Below are 26,624 nucleotides of genomic sequence, written 5' to 3' on the forward strand. Positions count from 1 at the left end.
AACTTCTGGATAATCTCCTTTTATTGTAACTGAATTTCACACAGCTGTTTTAACTTTTAAGGTTTAAAATAAGAAATTTCAAGGACCCCAATGGGGAAAAGTGACCGACTTTTTATGGGCTATCTTGCGTATTTTACACTATACGATAATTGGTCTCAGACTGGGTTGTGGGGGCATTGACCCCCGAAACCCTCTCCAGGTTTATGTACCTGTGCCTAAATAAATGTACGCACGCGCACACTCACAATGAGTCTGCCAGATGTTCAAGATCTATGATTATAATAGCAATCATAATTCTACTATGCGCTTTATCCAGTGTTCTCAATAGACTCTTCCCTAAAACATGAATCTACGTTTAAGAGAAATATTCAGAATTTCAGACTGCCATAAATACAATGAACAGATTGTATGGAATCTAATTTGTGTTACCAGGAACAGTGAAGTGGAAGAGATACAAAGTTTATGGAAAGAAAACTTTACTGAATGCCTATGTACAATAGTGTACAACGTAAACAGCCGGAAACTTTTTAGGAAGGCTATACTTTGCTTTTGCAGTACATATCACTTATATAATACATATGGGAACTAATTTCAACTAAACAACCTACAGTATTGCTAATTAAAAAGAAATTACACAGGTGAAGTTCCCTTTCCATTTTTGTACAATAAATTCTTAACAATAAGACTTACAGTAATTTTCCAAAAAATTTTTTTGAAATTATCTAAAATGTCCATTAAAAGCCAAGCTCTGTGAGAAATGCATATTAAAAGACAAGGATTGAATACTTGTACATACTGCTAAAAAGACTGTCATTAAAATAATGCTCATGACAGAGTGAAACACAGTACTTTTTCCATTTAACTCGTAATGAACCAAGTAGCTCAAAAAAAAAAAAAAAAAAAAAAAAAATTTGCTACTATCCCTATCACAGAATGTTAGAAAAGTTGCCTGTGATGGAGCCCATGTAATTGAAGAACATGTCATGGAATTATAAAGTTGTTACAAAACTCATTAGCCAGAATACAAAAATTACATCTTCAATGTACTCTTTTCAGAGAAACTCCTCACCTCCACCTTAGTAAAGCAATAAACACAAGCTTCTTCACAGGCAACACAGATTAAGCATAGTTCATCCTTGCTGAAGAAATCGCTTCAATCAGGATCAGCTTTCAATTTACTACAAGTTAGAAGACAAGTAGTACTGTCACACCAAGCTTATAAAAATCAGTGAAGTCTTTCATTCTGCAATAGCGAGATCCTTCCAGCTTAAGTTTTAATACAGATAAATAATGACATTTTAGCATTGTCGGCAGTGACCATAGGAGCACCTGTTTGATTTACTTAAAAGTTCTAAATTAAATTTCAAAGTGTAAGAAGATATCTATTTAAAATGAGCAGTGATTATAGCTGCACTTAGATATTCCATAAGGTTCACAGTTCTGTACACTACTACGTATTATAAAATGTGCATAATTGATTATGGTGACTGAGAAAAGTGAACCTTATTTAATCCTGTGTACACTAATAATCTCTGAGCTCATCACATGTGACTGGATACCAGCTCTGACACATATCAAACACACTGTGTTGAGTCAAGTGTTAGTAGGTCCCCAGATACTGTTAATAGACTCGATACTTTCCAAAATTCATCCATACAACTATAATCTTTAGAAAACTAAAATTAATAATCTATAATCATAATTACCTCTTTCAGACTAGGTAAACAATATACAGTTCTAAAATTACACAGGCTTCTTTATCAACCATGTATTTCTACTTCCAAATTTATACTATACCCATCCATTCAATTTGTGCCCAATACCCAGAAGCTGTTTGGTGTGACAAAAGTTCACTTGAGCGAGGCTCCAACCTCAAAAGTAAATAAAGATAAAATAATCTTTAAATATAAAATGTCACATTAAAAGGAAATCTCCAATAAAAACAATTTGCTATCCCAACATAGTTTGTAAACATCCTAGTCTTTGGCTGGCTGGGTTAGCTTCCTGGTGCTGAAGGGGCATCATGGGGAGACTTAAGGAAAGTGGAAAGGTGGTTACAGTTGACCAGACATTTGGCCTAGAGCTGCAGGTTGCCATCGCAAACACACTTACTCTTAAAACACATGATAAAGATAAGAAATTAACTGTCCAAACTGTATGGAAAAGAAATGAGAGATAAAGCAGCTAATATGAAAGAAAATTTAAGAACAAGTGTGTACCTTCATTGAATTTTGAATTTCTACTGTGTATCCTGCAAGACTGACTCAACACAATGAATTGGGAAATCACAATTACTAAACCTGAAATTACACTGTGACACTAGTGATAAAATACAGTACTGTATGTGGATAACCAAATACAGTATTTATAGATATATTTAGATGGTTGGAGCAGTATGCGATGGCATCATGCAACAGTCATCCAGGCTTAAATTCAATACTCGTCTTCATCCTCATCTTTTTGTAACCGCATAAATGAAGGGAGAATCGGGTAGCCAACAATACAGTTCCTGGATTTATGACCCATGCGCACCTCACGGACTGAAAAATACACAAGACTAAAATTATAATAAAATCAAGTAATAACAGCACTCTCGCAAACACTGCTATCTGATACAATACCAGTATTTAAAAGTGTATTATAAAAATTTCATAAAAGTTAACTTATTTAATTTAAAGATTATTATATACAAACTAAATAATAATCATACATGTACTCAAAAATAAGGACAAGACAAAGCACATTAACATGACAATACGTAAGGGACTGCAATAATCAAGAGTTCATAAGAATCTATGTAAATTAACTTGTAAGGGTGATTATCATAGTAATGATAATTATTATATTGACATGAACTGACATAGGAATAAATAATTATGATGGAGAAAGAGACCATGGACCAAGTGACAATCTTAAATGAAATGATACTCCCTCCTAAATTAGAATTATTTTGTTGAATGTTCTAGAAGTACAGTATTCTTTAAAAGTGGTATATTTTTCAATGAAAGCATCATAAAATTAACCCTACTGCTGCTTTTATTCTGAAAATCTAAGGAGCATTTTTTTAATATTTTGAATGAAATTTATATTCTATTTCAGTGGAACCTCAGTTTTCGTGATTAATTCACTCCAGAAAGTCTGACGAAAATGGAATTGTACCAAAACTGAAGCAATATTTCCCATAAAAAATAATGTAAATCCAATTAATCCATTCCAGACACCCAAAAATATTAACCAAAAACACATTCTATAGAGAATAACTATAGTTTTACATACAGAAAGCAATTAGAAATAAATATAAATGACTAATGAAATGGATAAATGAACATTTAACATCACTTTTACCTTTATTGAAAACTCTTGTTGGCGTATGGAAAACAGCGAGGTGGGGAGAGGGAGGAGGAGGAGAAGGAGGAGAGGTTATTGTTTGGAAGGGGAATCCCCATCCATAAGGAATTTAGGTATCAAGGCCCTATCCAGGGTTACTTCCCTTATTTGTCTTACCGGCACTAGGACCAGCTTGAGTGTCCTGGACCCGTTGCACAAAAAAATCTGCCCAGAGAGGTCTGTTTCTGGAGTCTTTAAGATTTGCTTAATATGGGATAAGGTATTGTCATTGAACATGTTGCAGACATGGCTTGCAACAGCTTTGTTAGGGTGAGATTTCTCCACAAAACTTTGCAACTCGCTCCACTCTGCATACATGTCCATAATCACTGAAGAAGGCACATTCTCCCCTCTCTTCCCTCTTCTCTGAAGCAATTTCCTCAACTCTGGTCTGTTGCTGTTCCAGTTGAAGGTCTTGAAGCTCTTCAGTGGTTAGCTCTTCCCTGTGGTCATCCACCAACTCTTCCACATCCTGGCCACTCTCACATCCAACCCCATGGGCTTTCCCAAAGACAGATTCCACAACAGGTGTAGGGTTGTCAGGGTCAGCCTCAAACCCTTCATGGGACGCTTTGTGTGGGCACTCGATTCTGGGAAATGACTGACCAAGTCGCACGGGCAGGCAGACGAGTTTGGTACAGACCATTTTCAACTGTATGAAAACCGAGCTGATGTACAAAATGTGGGACATTATTTCGACAAAAAAAAGTTGTCGAAAACTGAGTCGTACAAAAACTGAGGTTTGACTGTATATTTTACATGGAAAACATGATACATTATTATTATTATCACACCGGCCGATTCCCACCAAGGCAGGGTGGCCCGAGAAAGAAAAACTTTCACCATCATTCACTCCACCACTGTCTTGCCAGAAGGGTGCTTTACACTACAGTTTTTAAACTGCAACATTAACACCCCTCCTTCAGAGTGCAGGCACTGTACTTCCCATCTCCAGGACTCAAGTCCGGCCTGCCGGTTTCCCTGAACCCCTTCATAAATGTCACTTTGCTCACACTCCAACAGCACGTCAAGTATTAAAAACCATTTGTCTCCATTCACTCCTATCAAACACGCTCACGCATGCCTGCTGGAAGTCCAAGCCCCTCGCACACAAAACCTCCTTTACCCCCTCTCTCCAACCTTTCCTAGGCCAACCCCTACCCCGCCTTCCTTCCACTACAGACTGATACACTCTTGAAGTCATTCTGTTTCTCTCCATTCTCTCTACATGTCCGAACCACCTCAACAACCCTTCCTCAGCCCTCTGGACAACAGTTTTGGTAATCCCGCACCTCCTCCTAACTTCCAAACTACGAATTCTCTGCATTATATTCACACCACACATTGCCCTCAGACATGACATCTCCACTGCCTCCAGCCTTCTCCTCGCTGCAACATTCATCACCCATGCTTCACACCCATATAAGAGCGTTGGTAAAACTATACTCTCATACATTCCCCTCTTTGCCTCCAAGGACAAAGTTCTTTGTCTCCACAGACTCCTAAGTGCACCACTCACTCTTTTCCCCTCATCAATTCTATGATTCACCTCATCTTTCATAGACCCATCCGCTGACACGTCCACTCCCAAATATCTGAATACATTCACCTCCTCCATACTCTCTCCCTCCAATCTGATGTATACATATAAATACATGTATTCATGTATACATATAAATACAATACATACAAAGTAGTTGCATTAGTTCTAGATGTCATAGTAAAAAAAAACTGCATATGTACTGGGCAATAATGATCCATGAAAAAGAGATGTGCTACACTTTGGCATCTGTATTTCCCCCCTCTCCCCCCTCAAAAAAAAGTGTTGCAAGTCTTATTCATCAACTAATCAGTATTGTATATCATTATAATATTGATCCATGGTAACAAATCTCAATCATTTGACTTATTCTATACTATGATAATCCAACATTAATTTAATAAAAGAAAAACTTAAAAGCTATAACTTAAAATCTTGTAACAGTAGCTTTTAATGTGGAATTACAGGGTTAATTGGAATAGAAAATACCTCATACTGTGATGGACACTTCATAAAAAATGTATAAATAAATATTTATGGTATTCATTCATCATAAAATAATGTTAAGACTGAGTGTTGGTACTGCCTTATTGCAACCAGCAAGTGGGACTATCACTCAAGAAACAGTATACCTAAACTTATACAGAGGCCTACTACAATGAAGGCATACAATAAAATGAACTAAGATGTTTCTAGTATTACTGCAGGGTACAAAAATCTGAAGCAGGTAGATGTCCCTCATTTTATGCGGTAGATGCATTTTCAGTGCATAAAGCGAATTTGCGTAGCGAATCCAATGGTATAACATAAAAGACGGATACATTCAAAGGCTGCAGAATCCCACATTTCCAAATAAAAGTTTACCAAGAGAATATGAGCTTTTCACATATGTAAAAATTAATCATATGCATAATGAAATTAATTTTATTCCAAAAAATTTGTTAAAAAAATAATCTAAAATTAAATTATGCTCCCTATAACATTAGCACTGTACCAAATTTGAGAAAATGCTCTATATTTATAGTTTGTTTCTACCATAAAAATTATAAGCATACCACACAAGCACCAACTGACCATATACCAAAATAATGAAAGAATTTGGACCAAAAACAACCAAATAAAAAAATCACATACAAAATTCAGTCATAATCTGCTTCTCTTGTACACTCCTCCCTCCACTACCAACTATTCAGCCTGTCTTTGTCTGGGTTAAAGTGCACACGTTATGAACCTGTGAATATATATATATTCATTGCCCTACTTTTTTTTCATACACTTTCCACCCCTAATTCTGAGTTTACATCATCCAAAATATGCTCACTGGACTCCCATGCCCAAATATGTTTTCTTTCTTATAAATATCAATATGAACCAATATAGACTGATACTAATGAGATAGAATACAGTATTAAAAAATCAAGTGGTGCTGGGCTCAAGTAATCACGTAGGAGTGAATTTATACTGCAAATAACTAATTTCTTGTAAAAAGAGGTCGCCGCATAGAAGCAAATTCGCATAAAGTAAAGCTGCATAAAGTGAGGGAAACCTATATCTGGGTTTGCCTGTCTGCATGCACACTGTGATGGGAACCAGTATGGGCTATGCCAGATGAGCTTGATAGGCCAACAGCAGTCTTCTCATACATTGAAAAGTAAACTAATAAATATTTAATATTATTCATTATTAGGTTATCAATTTAAACAAATTCAAAAGTTTGGAATATTAAAAAATTCCTTAAAAAAAAAAAAAAAAAAGCCTTCCAATACAGCTGGCAATCCAAGTGGGGTATAGAGTTATGGACATTAATTATGCAAAATAATGGATGGGATATTTGATCAGGCCTTTATGACTAATATATATACATGTATATTCTTTATTACACAGTTCATTAAAAATAGTTTGTAATATGCGTACATTATTTGAAACTCACACAAGGGATTTATTTGAACACGCTAAAACAAAATCACACAGCCGGTACCCATAGTTTAAGCAGCAATCACAGCACATGTCAGTAACAATAAGAAAGCAACACAAAAATAACTCAAAATCTACTTACAAAATTAACTGCAGGAAACACCAGAAGTATTATTATAGTCATTATATGCACTAAACCCTCATGGGTCATAAGTAGGTGTTACAGAAATGCTGTAGCAAAATACCAATAAACGTGGAAATCATAAAAAGAGGCAGAAACTAGAAACGTGTGGCTCAGCCCCAAAATTACTTGTATGAAGAAACCTTGCTTATTTAAGCTCCTGTATAATGGTTAAGTTAATGAAATCAGGTTATAGCACTGATGAATACCCAGCCAGATGAATGCTTAGTACAGTTTCCTATTTTTCATGCTCTTACAGGCTGTATAGTCCTTGTGGCTTAGCGCTTCTTTTTGATTATAATAATAATAATCATGCTCTTACAACCATGCAGACTTATTTTTCAAGAAAATGTATATTATTTAGAAAAGACACGCCAGCAAGTAGAAGACAAAGAAACGTGCAATAACATAAATCTGTATCATAATATTTTGCTCATGGACTGCTTTACCAAGCTATCATTAACTTCATAAGGCTCTCCTTGTGCAAAAGTACTTTAAATGTTTCATGTGCTTTTGTTATCCAGGTATGCATAAATTGTTAATAACCTGTCCTTTTCATGCCTACATTGTGTTTCTATGCTTTGGCTACTTTCTCTACACACCCTATTTAGGTCAGGTTAATGTCAAACAATTATAACATACTGGACATAATCCACTAATAATGCAAACAGTAGAGACTGTTTGATGAGTGAACAGAAAATGAAGAATCACTGAAGACTGAGGAAGCATGACAGTAAAATTCCTATATTCACATTTTAGTGTCAGAGTAACTTTGCCAACAATCTTGAGTCACAGTAAAATGCCAACATTTGTTTAGATTGGGTTGCTATTATTTACTGTTTTTCAAATCACAATGCCAGCTTAAATACTGGTTCTAAAAGAACTAGTAAAGCAAAGTTATTTTTTTTTATCCTGTATCATGCTTAAGAAAACATTGTTAACAATAGACAGAAAAAGGTGCTACTACATTTCAAAAGACAGTGAAAATATCTTGGCATGAAGTTCATTGTAATATATGATTCGGTATAAGAAAATTTTGTTTCTAAAGCTCAGAGTAACCATTTTAATCACTACAGCAAAGAGCTATCAAACTCTTTCACTGTCTTGTGTGTAGATCTGCATTACTGATGCCAGGTTGCTCATGTAGATCTACATTTTAAGCACAGTGCTCTCAGGTATATTGTGAGTGTTAAGTTTTGGCTTAGACATGGTGAGTGTGCACAGCTTAAAACAAAAAAAATCCTGCCCCCACACAGTGCATGATGGGAAACTAGCAATGTGACGCTTTCTTGCATGGTTTTTATGATTTTACTGGCTGTTTCTGGGTATCAATTAGTAGTGAAATAGATGATTTTGGTCAGTTCCAGGACCAGCAAAAATATTAAATTTTTGAAAATTTTTCCTGAGGAAGGATGGGGGCCCCTACCCCCTCCCAGTCTATTTTATGGATTTTTACTAGTTCTTCAGTTACTGGAATGATGTAAAGTATGACCAGTCACTCTTAGCTATTTTTTATCTGTGAAATATGGTACAACTTTTTTGTGTGCATGGCACGCTGGATTTAAAATGGAGGGCAAGTGTTATATAGGAGAGGCCTGGGAACATGATTATTGAAAAGAGGATAAATTGCTTTAATGGCTGGAATGCCTACACTGTTTATTTTGGCCTCTTATTTTTAAAATGAAATTTAATGAATTGTATAAAATTGGCCAAATTACTAATTCTGTGCAGTTTATAAGGTTACTCTTATAATAAATGAATAGGCAGTTTCTTGTGTTCAATCGATAGAACAGAAAGGATACTAGTGAAATTGCTAGGAATTTGGTCTAATTGGGTTAAATTAGGACTCAAAGCAGGCAAAATTGCCGATGCTTAAATTGTGTCCAGACTGCCAACTTAGCACTTGCACAATTCTGCAAGTTTTCGATGAAATTTTGCAATTTTGGTACCACGACCTTTAGAAAAAGATTCTCCATCATTTCAGAATAAATAAATTTTTTTGGAAAAAATCACTACACTGTCGGCACTTTTAATTTCTGCAGTTGTGACAGTGAAAGTATTACGAGAATGATAAGTATGGAAATGGAGGGCAAGAAAATTTTCAAAACATAAGATAATGGAATAACACTAAATCACTGAAAACTCATTAATGTCAATAAAGCATTTACATCCTAGTGTGCCATTTCAATGATATCAACATTTGTGAAGGGATTCAGGGAAAGTGCTTAGCTGGACTTGAGTCATGGAAGTGGGAAGTACAGTGCCTGCACACTGAAGGAGAGGTGAGGATATTTGCAGTTTGGAGGGACATCTGAACTGTGGTGTAAGCATGCATGTAGCAAGACAAGTATAGAGTGAATGATGATGAAAGTGTTCTTTCTTTTGAAGGCCACTCTGCCTTGGTGGGAGACAGCTAGTGTATAAAAAAATAAAAAACACCAAGGAGAGAAAACAATGCCACATAAATCTGCTACCAAAGAATCACCAAAATACCTGCATAAATTTGCTACCAAAGAATCACCAAAGGCAATCAATCACTTGGACAAACCAATTACAAGTCAAAGTTCTAAAAAGCCCCTTATATTGTTTATTAGAAAAGGTTCAGAGTTAGCCCACTCTGGCTTTCATTTATAGTTAGGTTACTGTGCTCTACATGTCCACATTTCTCCACAGATGTGGATTTGTACATCAACTGTAAAATGCTGCAAGTCATTCACAGCACTTAATTTGCCTTTTTCAGAACATCCCTTGAAATTAGAACCTAGTTTGAGGAACTGTTTAAAGACTGTATTACCTTCCTGATCTAGACAGTGTGCAAATGCATAATACACTTAACAAAAAAAAGTGTCAAAAGCCATACATCTTTTTATCTAAATAGTGGCTGAAAAAATGAAACTAAAGTGCTCTCTGAATAAGTAAGTTTACTGTAAATCCAAAATTTCTGGAATAGAATTGATCAGTACATCCAAAAATTATAACTTCATCAGTTAACCTATTCAATTTTAAAAATGAGGTGGGAACCAAATCTCTCAGTTTTTTTTACCTCTTCAAGGGGGGCTCCTTGGCGTGGTGAAGAGGCTCTTGGTCTGAGGAATTAGACCTGTTGGTCTTCTTCCTCAGACCGAACCTAATTACCCCCCATTCTCCCCTCCCCTATCCCATCCTCCCCTTTTTCCATTCCTCCTCCCCACCCCTCCCTTTTGCCCTTCCTCTTTTTGGCCTTTGGGATTTCTCCCACAGGCGTGCTAGTTCCTAGGTAGGGGAAAGGACACCGGGGTCCATCCCATTCCGTTGAGGTTCTTGGCGGTGGCGTAGTTTGCCGTGGAATCTGGATCGCCTGGGGATGTCCCGATCCCTCTCCGGTATCCCAGAGTAGCTTTGGATGTCTTTCGGGCGACGGGTGTATCTCTGGAAGCCACCTTTCGGATTCCGGGGGTGGTGGCCGAAGGAGGTATGCTTTGTGGCGGATATCCGGCCGCCCTCTCTTTTGTCCACCGAGGTAGCTCGGCAGATGTGAGGTTGCTATCCCAGATTGCTGGTTTACTGGCATGAAGGGTAGGGTATGGCACGGGTTCCATGCTGCATCTGCGCTACTAGTGGTGCTGATGTCCTCTTGGGCGTGGAGGGAGATTTCAGGCCCTTTCATTCCTCCTGGGAACTATTCCTCCCCGCTCCCCCCTTTTTTTATTCTTTTTTTATTTTTAGTTTCTTTTCTTCTTTCTTTTTTTTTCTTAAAAACAAAAAGCAAAGGAGTAACCTAACCATGGAGAACTCAATCCATGAACCCACTACCCCCGGGCCCCTTCCTGATACCGCACCCCATTCTGACCCTGCCTTGTGTTTAGACCACTCTTCGGACACTCCTGATGCCCCTGTACCTCTTGCTGGTGCTGTTTCCTCACCTGCTTCAGGTACCGGGGCTTCGACTGACTCCTTCGATTTGTCTGAACTCCGCTCTCCTTTGCCTATGCTTCCGGCTTCTCCCTTTACGGTACGGCAATTTTCGAATCGCCCGCCCATTTCATGCCGGACCAACTCCGGTCCTACTCCTAAACGCCAACGTCAATCTCCTGATGATGCTCCTTCGTTATCTTCCCATTCTACTCGGAAAAGACCGATACGTCAAGCACTCCCTCTCCACGCTCAGTTTCGGACCACACAATGGACTAAATTCTTTACTTTAAGACCGACTTCTTCTTCTGCCTACCTTTCTGACCATAGTATTGGCAAAGCGCTCCTGCGTCATGTTGGTAGAGATATTTCATTTCATGCTCTCAAGAGCTGTACGCTCATCGTCACTGTCCAGAATGCTACCCAAGCTCATGATCTTTCTCTCCTTTCGAATATCAATACTACTCCTATCACTATTGAAAAACATCTTTCTCTCAATTCTTGTAGTGGTACTGTCATTCTGCCCCATACCATAGTCCAACAGAATTTCCAGTCATGTGGCAATGACATTCTTGAACAGCTGGAACTCCAGGATCTCCCAATCCTCAAAGTAGACACTTATGTCCTTCCTGCCCGGGGGCGGAGACGTTACCCTTGCAATGTGGCTCGTTTAACTTTTGACAGCCGAGAACTCCCATCCTCTGTATATGTCGCGGGACATCGGTTACACGTTTGAAAGGTGATACCTACACTGCAACAATGTAGAAATTGCTGGCGTTTTGGTCACCCAGTGAAATATTGCAGATCTATGGCCGAATGCCCAGTCTGTGGTGCCGACGACCATTCTAATAGATCTTGCAGCCAACCTCCATCTTGCCTTAATTGTAATGAAGCTCACCCTTCGTACTCCCGCCGTTGCCAGGTCTACTTAAATGAACGTGAAATCCGTTGCCTCAAAGAGGCAGAAGGTCTCCCTTATGCTATGGCAGTTACTCATCTCCGCCTCCAAGGGAGACTACCCCGTGTTTCTTATTCTCGTGTTTCCAAACATCCCCCCACTTCTGGGGTCCCATCTTCTGCAGCCTCCTCTGTTGTTACCCCTCCCATAGCCACTCCGGCATCTAATCCTTTTGCTGTCCTTGGCTCTGACGTCCCGACTACAACTCAGTCTGTTCTCACATCTTCGCGTCCTTCCTCACAAGCCCCAGTATCGACAAGACCTCGTACGACACCTAATACCAATCGCCCCTCTACTTCTCAGAAGTCCAAAAAATCCACATTGCTCAAATCTTCTTTGCCCCTTCCTTCCCTTCTTCCACCTCCACACTTCACCTTTCCAGTCTCTGTACCTAGTTCTTCCCCTCTCTCTGGCTCTATTACAAGTGTGGAGATTCACTCTCCTCGTCGTACTATGCCTTCCACCCCCGTCCCCTCCCAGGTTTCTGCCTCTTCTGTCCCCCCCACACTTCATCTCCAGTCCCTTACACTCTTCCCTCCCCCTCTACTTTGGTACAGTCCATTACTGTCCCAATCTTTACTCACCCTCCTCCTTCTATCTCCAATATGGTCTCCCATACATCTTTGAATTCAGAAACACTTGAAGCCATTTCAGAATATATTGCAGAGACCAAACCTTCAATGGACACTGATTCACTTCCTGTTCCTTCTCTTCCCTCTCCTCCATCTTCACAACCCCATTCTTCGCAACGCTCCATTCCTTCGCTGCTTGAACGTCTTCCAATGCCACCACACGTTGACTTTTCTAACCCCTCTAGTCCGTAGGTGCCTTTACCTACAGATTCCTGGTATTTTCCCATCGCTCTTACTAGTGCAGTTTGCAAAGTGATGGAACGTCTGGTAAATCGACGTTTAATGTGGTATTTAGAGACAAACAACAGTCTCTCCGCTAGTCAATATGGCTTTAGTAAGGGTCGTTCTACCATAGACCCCTTACTACGCTTGGATACGTATGTTCGTAATGCCTTTGCGAATAATCACTCAGTTATTGCCATATTTTTTGACCTTGAGAAGGCATATGACACAACTTGGAGGTATAATATTTTGGTCCAGGCCCATTCCTTAGGCCTCCGAGGCAATCTACCATCCTTCCTTAAGAACTTTTTAACTGACAGACATTTCCGTGTTCGAGTCAATAATGTTCTTTCCCCGGACTTCGTCCAAGCTGAAGGTGTCCCTCAGGGATGTGTTCTAAGCACAACACTTTTTCTCCTTGCTATAAATGATTTGGCCTCTGTTCTTCCACCCAATATTTGGTCATCACTCTTATGTTGATGACTTCGCTATTGCTTGTGCAGGCGCTGACTGTCATCTTATTGCAGTTTCTCTCCAGCATGCGGTCGACCGTGTTTCCACTTGGGCCACCATGCATGGGTTTAAATTTTCAAGTACCAAAACTCACCAAATTACTTTCACTAGACGCTCTGTTATCTCCGATCATCCTTTGTATCTCTATGGCTCCCGTATCCCTGAACGTGATACAGTCAGGTTTCTAGACCTTCTCTTTGACCGTAGGTTATCCTGGAAACCTCACATTACCTCTCTGAAGGCAACTTGTCACAGCCGGCTAAACCTTCTTAAAACCCTTGCTCATCTTTCGTGGGGAGCTGATCGTCGAACTCTGCTTCGCCTACATTCAGCCCTCGTTTTATCGAAACTCGATTATGGTGACCAGATTTATTCCGCGGCCTCTCCTGCTACTCTCTCTAGCCTTAACTCTATCCATCACCAAGGATTACGTTTGTGCCTTGGTGCTTTTCGCTCTTCCCCTGTTGAGAGCCTCTATGCAGAAGCGAATGTTCCATCCTTGTCTGATCGCCGTAATGCCCATTGCCTTCGCTACTATGTACGCTCTCACAATCTCCACAATCCTTCCATTTATAGAATGGTCACCGATATTAGTAGACATTCTTTATTCATTCACCGCCCCTGTTTGCTCCGTCCCTTTTCTCTTCGCCTACATTCACTCTTGTCTTCCCTTCAGTTACCACCTTTATATGTTCATGTAGCATCTCACTTTTCCCTACCCCCCTGGGAAGTTCCAGCTGTTCGGGTCTGTTCTTTCTCACTCCCTTGCTCGAAAGCTCAACTGCCTACGGTGGCTTCCCGCTCTCTTTTTCTTGATCACTTCCACTCCCATTCTCATGCCACCGCTGTGTACACAGATGGCTCTAAGTCTTCAGACGGCGTCGGATTTGCAGCAGTGTTTCCGGACAGCGTCGTGCGGGGGCATTTACTATCTTCGGCTAGCATTTTTACTGCTGAACTGTATGCCATTCTTGCAGCACTTATTCGTATCGCATCTATGCCTGTGTCATCATTTGTGGTAGTCTCAGACTCCCTTAGTGCTCTACAGGCTATACAAAAATTTGATACATCTCACCCCCTAGTTCTCCGTATCCAACTTTGGCTACGCCGTATCTCTACGAAGCATAAAGATATTATTTTTTGTTGGGTCCCTGGTCATGTTGACGTACAGGGCAATGAACAGGCAGACACTGTTGCACGGTCAGCAGTACATGACCTACCAATTTCCTATAGAGGTGTTCCATTTCTGGACTATTTTGCTACAATAGCTGCCCACCTTCGCGCCCGTTGGCAACAACGTTGGTCAACTCTGCTTGGTAACAAACTTCATTCTATTAAACCGAGCATAGGTTAATGGCCGTCTTCTTGTCATCAGTGCCGTGGTTGGGAGACCACTCTCTCCCGTCTTCGCATTGGCCACACTCGTCTTACTCATGGGTATCTCATGGAGAGGCACCCTGTACCTCTGTGAGCAGTGTCAAGTTCCAGTATCGATTAGCCACGTTCTGTTAGACTGCCCTCTCTATCAACGAGCACGCAGAATTTACCTCCAACACCGTCTTCGTTCTACTACTCTCTCTTTACCTTCCCTTCTTGCTGATGGACCCTCTAATCCTGACTCTCTCATTGACTTCTTGACAATGACTGATTTACTCCAGAAACTCTGATGATGATACCTTACGCACTCCCCTCAGCCCTTTCTAGCTCGGTCTCTTGCTGCCCTTTACCCTTTCACCATCCACTGCTCCGCTGTTATCCGTAACCTATTACTCATCCACCTCCCTTTTGCCACCTGATGCCCTCGCTTCCTTCCTGCCCTGCAGCGCTGTATAGCCCTTGTGGCTTAGCGCTTCTTTTTGATTATAATAATAGTCAGTTGGTTTTAGAATGAGGCAAATTAGGCCCACTGATCTTTCCTTAGCCAAAATATCATATACACATGCCATTAGCTTTAATCTGGGTAAGTGTGTCTGCCACAAAGTATTTTACAACACAGGTGAAAGGGAATCTTCCATGCTGTATCCACTTTTACCATTCATATTTAACCCATAGAACAATGTCATTGAGGACAGGGGTCCCTCACATGGTTCTAGGTCATGAGCTCAGCTCACTCAGATAAGCTGTGAGCAGTAAATTTTGGCCTAGATACAAGAGAATGGGTCTGTGTGGAGTGTGTGTACAGTATAAAAAAGAAATCCTGCCCCACGTGGTGCATGATGGGAAAATGAAACTCCGACTGTAGATTGTTTCAAATAGTGAATTTGAGGTACTTTCTCAGATGATTTTCACGGTTCTATTGCCTGCTTCTTGGTATCATTTGATAGAATAGACGACATACTACTGAAATAGAGATTCTACCATTTCAGGATTTTTTTTTTAAAGTGGATACTGAGAGCAATATTAATTTCAAGGGTTTGGAGAGTGAAAGGGTTAATGGTAAATGATGTGCATAATTTTGTTAAGGCAATAATTTTCAAACTAGTACTGACAGATCATTCTGAAAATACACATTTTTCTTCTAGGGTTAGTCTTATTATATAATCATGGGGAAGTGCTAAACTTGTAGGATTATACAGTGCCTGGGGGGGGGGGGGGGGATGGAAGGTATTCAGGCTTAATTCAGGGAACTGGAGCACAGACCCAATTCCCTAAATCAAAAGTCCCTCACCAGCATCAAGGAGCCTCCCTTGAGGAGGGGGTTACACTGAAGTGTAACACTTAAGTATACTAATTATACAAAGCGATACTGGGAGGGGAGGGGTCTAGGGTTAGTATATCAGTGACAAACTTTGTAAATACAGACCACATTTTGTTGTTAGGATTCCTTATTTTATTATATAGCATGTTTTGCATACAAATTTAAGAATTACCTATGACAGTAATTCTGTATTCTTGTAAATTTTCATATCTCAGAAAGAAGGGAAGCAGAAAATCAATCTGAACTAGGCACAGCAACCAAAGATATTCCACAACCACAGCAAGAGGAGAATATCAGGAAAGGGGAAAGTGATAAGCCCAAGGAAAGACTGACTAATCACAGACACCATTAACATGTATGAAATGTGACATTCGAAAATGCTTTCATGGACGAGCAAGGCTATTGCTGGAGGATGAAAGGATAAACTACTGACAACCATCAAAAATTCAAACAGCATGAAAATGCAAGATCATGATGGACTACAGAGGCATCAGGAAATATTTCTTCAATTTAACAACTGTAAAAAAATAGAACAAACAAGAAAACACAGTAAGAGTTGACGCTACATTCAAATAGATAATTACACAGACAAAATATTACTCTTTATGGATGATTTGATGTTACAGAATCAAATAAAAAATATATATACAATTCATGCAGCTAGAAACTTATAGCACTTTAAAGGAAAATGCATACAATTATGAAGCAAACTACAAATCTTACCATTGTTTATAATCAATGAGACAGACAAATTTTCAAGGATGGACTCTTATTAGATTCAGGTCTTTGGGACATAGCAAAAGCAGTATAGCTATTATCTATCAGAAAATGCTTGATATAGTGTAACCATCACCAGTGTTCCTTAAAAGTTGTGAAATCATAACCTTGAAGATTCAGCTCAAGCAAAGTTAACTACAGATAATTTAAATGATGGCCTACTAGCATTGCTAACCCTTTAATAATATATCTGATTCCAAAACTACCACTTGTGTCACTTAACTAATTCTAAACAAAGCTTTAATTATCTTGCATATTGTTAAAAATTAGATGACAAATTATTCATTCATTTAAATGACAACTATGGTACCTTGGACGACAGTATATTAATCATGGGGTAACATGTACAGTGCATGAAAAGTGAAGCAAGTGGACATATAAAGAACAAAGATCTTGCTAGTACTACCTAAGGAGCTTCTAGTGATCGCTTGAAGCGCCGATCCTGCTAAGGCGGACTGAAATAAATAGGACAGTGAGTTGTCATTTGAAACTCCTGAACTAGCTAAGAATTCTTCATGACCTTTCCCATTGCCAATATATATCAGAAAAATAATATATATCACAGTGCATTATTAACAAGTCTCTCTGTTTTTCACTTAATTTTTTACTGAACAAAATGATGGTATTATTGATTATTTAGTACTGTAAGTAGTAATGTTATTTGCATTTGGGATAGATCAAATGTTGGTATTTTCAGTGTAGCCTTAGTAAAGCATTATCTCTATGATCATATTAATGCTGTGCTGTACTTCATGATTTCCATCTTGATTATAAGTAAACTCAAACTGTGTCCTCCATGTTATACATGCAACACAGTAAAATCACTTAAGTTTTTTAACTGATCATTTTATTCATTTACTAAAAGGCAACACTGAAGTCATGCTATTAGTGTAAGGAAATAACCTGTAACAAATGAAAAATTAGTACAATATTTGCAACAGCAATATTTGCTTTTTTGTTAATTAGGTTAGTAACTGTTCACTATTTGAAGCATATTATATTCTTAAGTTTTCACATCACGATTTAAATACTGCAATTGAGTACTGTACTTATACTGAGCCACGAGTATATGTTCACATAAGTCATATTCCAATAAGAGAGAATAATACCAATTAGAACAGCAGTAAAAGTTAATGAAAAGTGATATGATAAATATAAAGCATGATTAATGATGAAACACCACAATAATTATAAGGAACAAAGTATTCAGAAGATATAAGCAGAGCCCATGATTTCATTTATGTAAAATATAATTTATGCTTGTTGTTTTCTTGCATAATTCTGCCTAATAAAATGCAGCATCTCCAATATGGGTCATGTCTCTTCTGAATACAGTCTTTTAAATATCTATATATATATATACAATATATAGGAGTGAGTTATATCTTGTCAAGTCATAAGCTGCATATAATGATGATCCAGCATTAACTAAAATTATGAAGCACAAGTTGCAATATTAGCATGGCTGAGAGGAGGGCCTCATCTCATATTTTTACTATCAGTGTAAGTTGTGATTATAAGTCACTGTCAAGTCATAATGGCTTGAAAAATCACACTGATAGAATGTTCCTTGTTAAGGTTGCCTTGTTAAGTGAAACACAATGTAAATTATAACACAAGTTGACCTTAATACTACAAAAACACTTTTATACAAAAGTAAAGTTTAAAGCTGTTACAAGAAAAAGAAAGAGGAAGATTTTTCAGGATCATTCAATCAGCATAATCTTTGAGGTGCCATTTTAGTGGTCCCATTTGTTGATGCCTAACCATCATAGGTGTAGGTATCATACTGTTGGCACTCACACGCTTAGGTCACCTTAGGTTCAGGCTCGAGTCACCTGACCCTTTCTCTGTTCAGCATGAGGGTGAAGAGGACCAAGGGGAGGTCCACCTCGCAGCAACACTCGACAGTCTGCAGTAAGCCCGTCAAGGGAGTTTAAAATAAAATCCTATGAACACTCACTATGTTTGAGAAGCTTCAACAGTGTCAATATAAATATGATGATGCTATCACTTACACACCAACTAACGAAAGCAAGAAAAAGGAACACGTAAGCTGGGAAGTGAAAACCAGCACCCAATGCCTCTTTTAATGATTCCCAAGGTTGAAAAATTCAACATAATGAAGCTCAAACAAAAACACAATCCTGTAAACTTAAGGAAAAAATACCAGCAAACTAAATTTAACTTGTATTAATATAATTAAATATAAAATATAAAGAACCATGAATTTTTAAGTGAAAGTGTGTTAAGAACAAAAAAATAAACAAGGCAGTTCAAACATAACTGAAAATAAAACCAACTTGTGTATTACCTTGTGTGTATGTAATGTATATTTAATGGGTGTGCATTACCATATAGAAAATAGAAAATCTCAAATGAAAATTATTTGCGATTCAATTAAAAAAATAAACAAAAATAATTCTACCATAATAATAATTCCACAGAAAAAATACTGCACTGAAATTAAGTCAATACTAAATTAGTGAGCATTTTAGCAACATTAGTTAGAACAGTTTAATTTGCATATTCTGCTATTAATGCGAAGTTCATACGCTTAAAAACTTTCTACTAATCTATGGGTATCATTGTAGAGAGGTTGAGAGGTTGTACAAAATATTTCTACGAATTGTCCTGTTTATCCTAAGTTCTATACAGGCATTTGGGGGTTTCACACTTACATACAATACTGATGAAACCATTCATGGCCAAACACAAACCTCAAAACAAGTATGAAGATCTAATGTGCACAAATTATTGTAATATATATATTGCACTAAATTTAATTTTGCAAACATACTGTACATTACCAGGAATAAGTCAGTCTCACCCATAAGTCCAGGGTTATACATAATTTAAATAGACCCTGCCACATACCATAATGCTAAGATTAGCTTTTTGATAGCTTTGATTTAGATAAGGTTAGGTTATATACTTTTCAGTTATTTTAAAATGGTTTCATGCATTAATTTCTTGGTTTGGTTAAATTTGGGTAGTTTAGGCTTTTTCAGTGGCTTTGTATAGTTATCAAGGTAGTATTTTGTCATTTCTGTTTACATATGACTAAGTTGAAATATTTTGTTTAATTTTCAAGGTAGTTTAAATAGTTTTGTCTAAATATAGTTTAGGTATTAGTAATTTTCTTTAAATACCAGGTACTAGGTTAGGTTTTTTATGATTTTGTTTAACCCTCTAGCTGTGCATGATATATATACTGTATATGTAGGGGACTGTTCTGTGCACAAACTATATATTTTTTTTTTCAATGAACTGGCCGTATCCCACCGAGGAAGGGTGACCAAAAAGAAAAATGAAAGTTCCTCTTTTTAAATTTAGTAATGTATACAGGAGGAGGGGTTACTAGCCCCTTGCTCCTGGCATTTTTGTCGTCTCTTATGACACGCATGGCTTAAGAAGGAAAAATTCTGTTCCCCTTCCCCATGGAGACAAGAGGAAATAAATAAGAACAAGAACTATTAAGAAAATGGAAGGGTACGTATATATATTCATGTACGTACATGCATGCGTAGTGTGACCTAAGTGTTAGCGGAAGTAGCAAGATATACCAAGTACCCTGCATGTTTGTGAGACAGAAAAAAGACACCAGCAATCCTACCATCATGTAAAACAATTACAGGATTTCCATTTCACACTCATTTGGCAGGACAGTAGTACCTCCCTGGGTGGTTGCTGTCTACCAACCTACTGCATAGGACAAAGTACTGTATATACACACATGCAAATTTTTGTAAACCTTACATTTGCTGTGTGCCACCATTTTACGCATTTTTTTTTTCTTTCTTTTTGGGTCACCCTCCTTTGGTGGGAAACAGCCGATTTAAAAAAAAAAAAAATTCAAGGCAAGAGAAATGTGAGAACTGGAAAAAGACAGATTGTTTACTGTCCTTGTAGTGCCAGTGAAATGTTTTAAATTACAGGGACTGCCTGAAAGTACTGGGAATGTACTTTCTGAAGTGAAGGAAAGAGAGAGATCAGATATGTTTGTGGAAGACTTGAACACCCAGTTTCAAATTTACAAACTTCCATAACATACTGGAGTGAGATATGGGAGGAAGTGTAAAATAGGTTCAGTAAAAAGTAGGGCACCATGCGCTCAATGAAAGAATACCTTTAACATCTGTGGTCGTTGACTATTCAATGTGCTGATATGAAGCACTGAGAAGAAAACCTGACAAACTCACTAGTGAGCAAAAAGTGTGAAGGAATCAAAAATTGTTTTCTATACAATTACGTTTGTCAGTTTTTAAAATGATGCAAGTTTAATCAAAACTGTATGGTTGGTTACCAAGATATTGTTGCAAACACACTGGAAATGTTTGCAGGTGATCATCTCAGAAGTGACACTGGGCGAGTTCATTGTTCTTCTCAGTGCCTCGTATCAATCAGGCCTGTATATGTTGTACATGTATTTGTAGAAATACAAATTATTATTATTATTACTGCTCCAACAAATGTAGAAGTTTTCAAGAGGAAACCAGATCACTACCTCCGCCAGGTTCCAAACCAACCAGGCTGCGATAGTTATGTGAACAAGTGGGCTGCCAACAGCAACAGATTGGTTGAACAAGCAATCAGGAGAAAAGCTTGGCCTCAGGCTGGGCTGTAAGAGTAGGAAAACTCTCAAAACCAATCTCAGGTATGCCTTGATTGCACCAGAATTAATATTCTAGCATAATTCAAGGTGTCAAGTAAACAAGTCATATTCTGACTTCTCTAATGGGCTTGCTCAAATCACAGTGTTTCTGATATTCTGGGAAATATTCATAAGACTGTCCTTAAACTTGCACCAGTCATGCACAAGATTTACACCAATGATAAATTCATGCTGTGCACTACACTTGTTAGAATTCTCAGTAAAGTAACCAATATGTAATTTTAATTAAAAGGCTTCTTTCTTGGATCGAACCCAATTGCTTCCTATTTCCCAAGTGCTGGTTCACCTTTAAGAGTTTAGTGTTTTCTTCCTTATAAGAGTAGTAATTTCAAGGCATTACCATATCCTTCATATACTCTTAGGAATTACATAAGAACATAAACTATAAAAATAATACTGTATTCATGAAAAATGTTAACTGGGGTTAAGTAGCATAGTATTACAGAGAACAAATAAAATACTTTCAATAACACAAAGCTATTGGCACATAGGTACCTGGCAAGCATTACAGTGGATTAATCAGCACTGTACAATAGATAATAAATATTGTACAATACTTGCAAGAGCACACAAGGCAACCAGTGTATAGGTTCCAGCATGTTCTCTACCAGATTTGTCTTTACTTTAAGAGACATTTATAATAATTGTAAATATATACTAAGAAGACAATAGTTTAATGAAATAAACCTTTTAAAAGGAATAAAATACTGTACTGTAAATAGAATATGAAAAATACCAACCTTTAATTAATCTTTTTATTAGCAAGGATTGAAAAAGAATGCCATACAAGAACATACTGACCTTAAATTGTACAGCAATTTGGTAAGCAGGTTACCATGTTTTTTCCAGGCTATTTAATTGCATAGCTCCAGTAAAACAATGGATATGAGTTGCAGCACATGCTTTGGGTAAAACATGGGATTGACTTATGGCTGATAATATATGGTACATCATACATCTTTACTCAGTAACAAGAAAAGAGCAGAGTAATTCAACCAAATTCATACTGGTGACTGCATTAGTTGCAGTTACCATAAATTATATTCTTTAATTAATTCCACGCTGGAAATTTCTACACGAATCTAATTCCTTCATATTAACAGCACCTAATCTGAAGAACACTACACTGCTTTTCAAATCCCATTTTCAAGCTAGAGAATGTGCAATCAGTCTTTTTTCTTCAATTGATTTGTGTATGTCAACTCGCATAAAATGGGTTTATGTCTGACCATGTGTGGCAGCACTACAGTGAAAAAAAAACAGTAGGGCATAGCTGTTTTTCTCATGTCAATCCTAGTCCTCATATTCACCTTTACTCCCCCTCTTCCACATCATCAAAGTCCTCATCCTCAAAGGCCACCTCATTATCTAAGCTTTCCATTGCTTGCCTCTCCCAATTTACTGAAGGGAGTTCATTAACCTCATCCTGGGAGGGAAGGGGTGATGGGGGTGGGGGGGATGCTGGAGGGGAGTTAGAAGAGGGCAGGACGAAGCTAAAGCTTGCGCCCTCTGTTGTCACCTTCCTTGTGATTCTGCGTACTCTGACACCAACGCGAACTGCCAGTGCACATTGAAACAGAAAGAAATAGAGAGAGAAGAGAATTACTTGTATTACACAAGTTAAAGAAAAAATGAAAGAACCTATTCTACTGAACACCAGAGAAGGTCTATGGATTATCCCCACACGTTAGAAGAACTCTTTGTTCTGCTCAAAAGAATATGAAAGCAGCATCCAAATTCAAAAAAAAACTACAAAATAAAGTAATAATTCTAGTAATAATTATATTAAATGCAATAATAATAAATATAATAGTAAGCCAAATGCAAATTGTTGGCTCTAGCTGTCCTCATCACTTGCAGACTTCACTGTACCTTTGAAATACTACCATCTGATCCTAAAGATCTTGTCCATTAGTGTTGTAGAATAGATTCTTATTTGTCTTTAGATCCTCTTCGGCAAACCATAGCGATGCCCTTTCTGAGAAGAGCCATGGCTCTATTTGGCTTTCGGGGTTTTCCCCCTATGCGGACTGGAAATATGGAAAAATATGGGTAGTTTATCGTGTATTTTATAGCGCGGGGTGGCCTGGTTGTGGATTCTTTGGGCAACTTGGGATATCATCATCACAACTGCTCAAGGTTACAAAATGCCATAATCATATCAAACAGCTCAAAAGCAGCTCTCTCAATGCAGTGATTGATGTAGGCCTGACCGAGGATCAAAAATACAAATAAGTGCTAGGAAGAGGAAAATGAGGATCAGAAGCCACTGAAAGGGAAAGTCTGCATAAATCATTCAAAAAATGCTGTACAATACAAACAGGAATAATAGGGGAAACCAAGGACAGTTCTTTTGCCAAACTTTTAGGTAAACTAATACATTAGCAATACACTATGTATATGATTTTCAAATATACTTTAAGTACTGTCCACAGTTCCACTCCTAACAATACGCAAGCCAAAAACTATACAGTATTTGTATATCATAAGGAAATAGTCCAAAATGCAGTAAGAATATATTCTAAATCAACTAAACTTTACCCAGTGGAAGCAGGCTCAGTTAAAATGGTAGGAGGGAGGGCCAGGTTGGGAAATAAACCCAAACAACAAAAACTGGTGAGCATTTCCTACCCCCACATGGATCACCAACCTTACATAGAATTTGAGAAGAGAAGTCTACGCTACACTATATTACTAACACACTGCTGTCAGGCTGAAAAGAAAAATAAAAACACAACAAGCAATAGGCTCTTCACAGCCATACCTGTCTCCCAGATTTGCACGTTTACCTTGTATTCAAGCTGTACAAAGGGGAAGATATAATTTGTTTAAGAATTCAATGTTAGCAAGGGGTTTTGAAGCAATTGGCAAGATTAAGCAAGAAAATTAACACTGTCCTATTAATGCTAACCAAATAATTTTTTTGGCTACTGCTTTTTAGTGAACATTGGCACTACTATATACACAAGTTCAGATTAGGCTAAGGAAATAAATAAAACAAATTTTTAATTTACATTGATTATCAAGAGGAAGTTCTAGAAAATAATCAAGTGAAAGCAAAGCATATAACATAACAAGAGAGATTGTTTTATTAATAACAAATGATAACGGGTGTGGGAAGTCGAGTAAATGAACTTCTGTAGCACATCTTCCTTTTTTGTGAACACTTCATTTATAAAGTAAGTTAGGTATGATGTAAATATCTCCTTGTAGCTTATGGCAATCATTACTTATGCTTTCCTTTTACAGCACAATTCCTCAAGTATTAATACATATTGCAATAATACATTGCTGTCTTAGCAACTTGCAACACTATTTGAGGTTGTACAACTTCTGAAGTATGTACAGAACTAAATTTTTCATTCCTTTGGAAAAATGTACACATGAACTTAAAATTTAGTTCTGAGAGTCTGTACATATAATATAAAAGCTTTGAATCTAAATAAAAGTATCTGAGAGCTCAACAGGATCATAAATGTGATACAGAAAAATCTTCGCTGGATACTACATGAGCATGTTACTTTCAATATACTCTAGTATATCTAAATCTTATAGTGCATATGCAAAACCAAAAACATTCCAGTCAAACAGTCCAAAAAAAGGAGTAATCAATAGGCTAAATCTTTATTAATGAGAAATTAGTAGCCCTTTATATGTTATTTTACTCTACTTTAAATGCAAATACAGTGTTAAAAAGAATGCGCAGGAACACACCTGCTTCATCTATGTGACAGATTTGCCCATAAAGCATAAATTTTAGTCGTAAGCTTTTTAGGTGATTTGGTATGCTTGTTTATTTGTCACTACTAAAAAATATGTACATGGCAAACAGGTAGAGACTCCTTAAATGAAAATTCCATTTTTATATAATCTAACCTAAAGAGCACGCAACATTTCCCTAAAAGTAACCTCGAAAACATGCAACAGTTCCTGAATGTATGGCTTTAAACTCTTTAAAAATGGTGACATGTGTTTTAGAGAATTCATGCTCAGAAAATATATAAATTACTGAATATTGTTCTAATTTCAAATGATTAATATAATTCTTAAAAATTCTAGGTAAGTATTCCATCCATAAAAATCATGCCAATATTTTTCTCTGATCAACTCTCAGACCATTGCAAGACAAAGGAAATGGTGAAAAGGGGATTCTATAGAGGCACTGTATACGAGGTGTTGCATGGCAGCAAAGAACAAGCACCACTTGGCCAAAATTTGGGTTAGAGAGCGAATCTATGCCTTAATGATTTGTCTGTTAATGGGAATGTGTAAATATTGTTTTCTGCATCTGTCAGAGCCCCATAACAAAATATGGTAACTTAAGCTTCACAGCTCAAATCTACTCCATGCCTGTGTTTTTTTCTCCAATGTCTGAACTGGGTGCTTATTTTCTGCCACACACGACTCATACGTTAAGGACTTCCATAACTTACGAAGCTTTAGCTAAATTATATTTGCAACTAAACTTCCAAGCCAAGCAAAGAAAAACCTACTGAAGCATGTTACCTCAATAAAATGTCCTTTTAAACTTGTATATCCAACCAATGACACCTGCAACTTATCACACCTGAAAACCTGCTTCAAACAACTGGAAATATCATCAAAAATTAAGTCTTTATTATAAAAATCATAAGCACCAAGATTACAACAGTGGTGTGACGAATCCATGTTTATCCCTGGCGTGTTCTTATGTAAGAATGCCAGAGACAGCTTCATACTCACAGGTGTCCAGATTCTTTTGAAGGTGTTTGGAGACGCGATTGCGAGCATCGTTGAATTCGAAGTGTATGCCAACACGTAGAACTGTAGGATTTTGTTCAATGATGTCTGTGAGCTGCATCTCTATCTTATTACCAAGAACACTTGCCCTCTGCAAGATAATTAGTCATCTCTCATGTTTTATAATTCCAAGTAAAGTAAACTACATCTTTTGCAACAGTCTATCTTTCGAAAACAAGGTGAGCTTGTACAATTTTTAAAATTGCCACATTGTTAAAATATAATATGATTTGAATGATGGTGAATAACTGAGCAGAAATCTAGTTACAATACTCCATGTTGTTTCTGTAAAAATGTAATTAATTATTGGTCTGACTTGGTTGAATTAAACATTGCAGCTACATTATAACACATTTTTGGTATCATTTAAATAGTCCAAAAGGAATTTGTTCAGTAAATTATAATGAATTTTTAATAAAATAGTATAACATGGTCAAATGATACAAGAATATATACA

At 37.6% G+C, this 26,624-nt stretch overlaps 1 protein-coding gene across 13 annotated transcripts in view; it reads right to left on the reverse strand.

Annotated features, from left to right (window-relative positions):
* Window positions 1–459: 459 nt before the first annotated feature.
* tmod (tropomodulin) overlaps window positions 460–26,624 on the reverse strand; it is a 175,468-nt gene continuing 149,303 nt past the window's right edge. For 6 of the 13 annotated variants that reach the window (XM_070084775.1, XM_070084778.1, XM_070084777.1 and 3 more), the window contains 2 exons: window positions 26,111–26,258; window positions 460–2,557 (listed from right to left, as the gene is read on the reverse strand). In XM_070084775.1, coding sequence (XP_069940876.1) covers window positions 2,418–2,557; window positions 26,111–26,258 — 288 coding nt within the window. In that variant the 3' untranslated portion in view covers window positions 460–2,417. Of the gene's footprint in view, window positions 2,558–17,119; window positions 17,169–18,516; window positions 18,626–23,260; window positions 23,419–24,038; window positions 26,259–26,624 lie in introns of those variants that run through there. The other 7 variants (XR_011391979.1, XM_070084773.1, XM_070084776.1 and 4 more) reach the window with 7 other exon arrangements.

This window comes from Cherax quadricarinatus, chromosome 14 (assembly GCF_038502225.1).
Source record: "Cherax quadricarinatus isolate ZL_2023a chromosome 14, ASM3850222v1, whole genome shotgun sequence".
NCBI classification, from domain to species: Eukaryota; Metazoa; Arthropoda; class Malacostraca; order Decapoda; family Parastacidae; genus Cherax; species Cherax quadricarinatus.